Source organism: Mesitornis unicolor, unplaced genomic scaffold (assembly GCF_000695765.1).
Source record: "Mesitornis unicolor isolate BGI_N332 unplaced genomic scaffold, ASM69576v1 scaffold32323, whole genome shotgun sequence".
Classification (NCBI taxonomy): Eukaryota; Metazoa; Chordata; class Aves; order Mesitornithiformes; family Mesitornithidae; genus Mesitornis; species Mesitornis unicolor.
This window is the reverse complement of record NW_010177205.1, coordinates 7,129-9,137: the sequence shown is the minus strand read 5'-3', so window position 1 is coordinate 9,137 and position 2,009 is coordinate 7,129. Positions and strand designations below refer to the sequence as shown.

Below are 2,009 nucleotides of genomic sequence, written 5' to 3'. Positions count from 1 at the left end.
GTCGCGGTGGCTGGGAGCGCTCCTGGTGTCCCAGCTCCTCCTGGGCCAGTGGCGGCCAGTGCTTGCTGGGCCCTTGCCGGGCTCACCGAGGGAGAGAGCCAGGGCCCCGTCCTCCATCGCTACTGCTCTGCCTCTCGCTGCTGGGGTCTGTTCTCTAAAGATTCATGGCGTTACCTCTCCCCTTTGCTTTTGCCCACACCCTGAAGAATTGCTGCCACCAACCTCATTAAAGGTGGAAAGGGTGGAGGACACTGGTGTGTTGATTTCTTGGCACCCACCTGAGGACGCAGCCGCCAGGCAACTCATTGACGGCTACGCCGTGACGTACGTATCCCTCGACGGCTCTTACCGCAGGACAGATTTTGTGGACCGAAGTCGTTCTGCCCACCAATTGCGGGCATTAGCCTCCGGCAGAGCCTACAATATTTCTGTCTTTTCAGTCAAACGCAACGTGAACAACAAGAATGATATCAGCAGGCCTGTCATGCTCACCACGCGCACTAGTGAGTAGCGTCCTTGGGGGGAAACGCAGTAGGGGGCGTGCATGGTCCCCACAGGCACCAGGGCTTGTGCCACCTCCTCTCCACCACCGGCTCTGGCCACAGCTCGGCTCCATATTGAACCTCAGTGGGTTTGGTGGCATGGATGCTAAAACCCAGCTGGGGGCCTTTGGAAAGCGCATGGCACAGAGAATTGCAGTTCTCTTTGCTGTGAGTAAAAGGGGACCAAACCTCCCCCTGACAGCTCACCACATCCCGGGGCTGGTGACCACTCCCCAATCCTGTTCACCAGGGCCAGGCAGCACCAGTTGCTCCTTGCCATTCCCCATGGGCACATGGGCCTCTGGTGCTGCTCAGCTGAGCTGGAGCAGCCCTTGCACCAGCTGGGCGATCTCTGCTGATGAGGAGCCCTATGGGCGAGTTGCCCCGGTGTGAGGCCATGCCAGGGAGGGCAGAGACTGGTGGGGAGCTCTGCTGTGCAGGCAGAGGGGAGAGGCACAGCAATGCCGCTGCAGGGGCATAGGCAGGTGCAGCAGCCCCCATCCCACTTCCTAGGGTGTGGAAATGGAGTGCAAGCTGAGGATAATGAGGTTTAGTCCTAAAAAATCTCCCTCTAGTGAGGGGAACAGTGACAAGAAAGCCTGTGGAGTGCATACCCTGTCAGCAGGCTGAGACTGAGCGAAGCCCAGGGGAGGAGAAGGCAGGCACGATGCTGGGCACAGTGGGGCTCTGCAGCCCTGGCCACTGCAGCTCAGGAGGCCTCAAGGCAAGGCCGGATGCTGGGGGCAGTGAGAACTGCGCTCAGGATGGATGCTTGGGGTGTACAGTGGGCTCAGAGGCCAGGGCCAGGCACTGCAGCCCCTTTGGAGCTGGGGCAGGGGGACTGGGGTCAGAGGACAGCCCCCAGGATCCCTGGGTGGCACAGGCCTTGCGGGCAGGCAGGACTCTCATCACAGGGGGTATGGGGACGGGATGGGGCGACCTGCACTGCCCGGTGGCTGACTGCAGCCCTCTCCGCTTGCTCTGGCCAGGACCGCGTCCGGTGGAAGGCTTTGAGATCACGAACGTGACGGCCAGCGCCATCACAGTGCAATGGGCGCTCCACCGTCTCACGCACTCCACCGTCAGTCGGGTGCGGGTCTCCATCCGCCAGCCAGGGGACCTGGCAGCCCGCACAGTGGAGCTGAACAGCAGCGTGGCCAAATACACCTTCCTGTGAGTGGAGTGGTGGGTGCCAGGCCAGCTGGGCCCTCCCCAGGTTGCCCACCTTCCCCCTTCCCACGCTGCCTTCCTCCTCTGCAGGGACCTGCAGCCAGGAGAGCGGTACATTGTCCATGTCACCACGCTGAGTGGCCTGGGGACGGAAGACCACCCCTCAGAGAGCCTGGCCATGGCCCCCTTCCACGTCTGGACCAGTGAGTGGGGTTGTCTTTGCCACCGCCCCCCTGCCCTGTCGCTGCGGGGGCCCTGGGGCTTGGGCGTGGGGGCGGGGCGGGGGGCGAGCGTCAC

At 62.8% G+C, this 2,009-nt stretch overlaps 1 protein-coding gene across 1 annotated transcript in view; it reads left to right on the top strand.

Annotated features, from left to right (window-relative positions):
• Positions 1 to 2,009, top strand: part of LOC104538712 (sushi, nidogen and EGF-like domain-containing protein 1) — a gene marked incomplete at its 5' end in the record, with an annotated part of 8,633 nt that overhangs the window by 2,370 nt on the left and 4,254 nt on the right. The window contains 3 exon segments of the mRNA XM_010182004.1: positions 207 to 503; positions 1,532 to 1,715; positions 1,803 to 1,915. Coding sequence (XP_010180306.1) covers positions 207 to 503; positions 1,532 to 1,715; positions 1,803 to 1,915 — 594 coding nt within the window.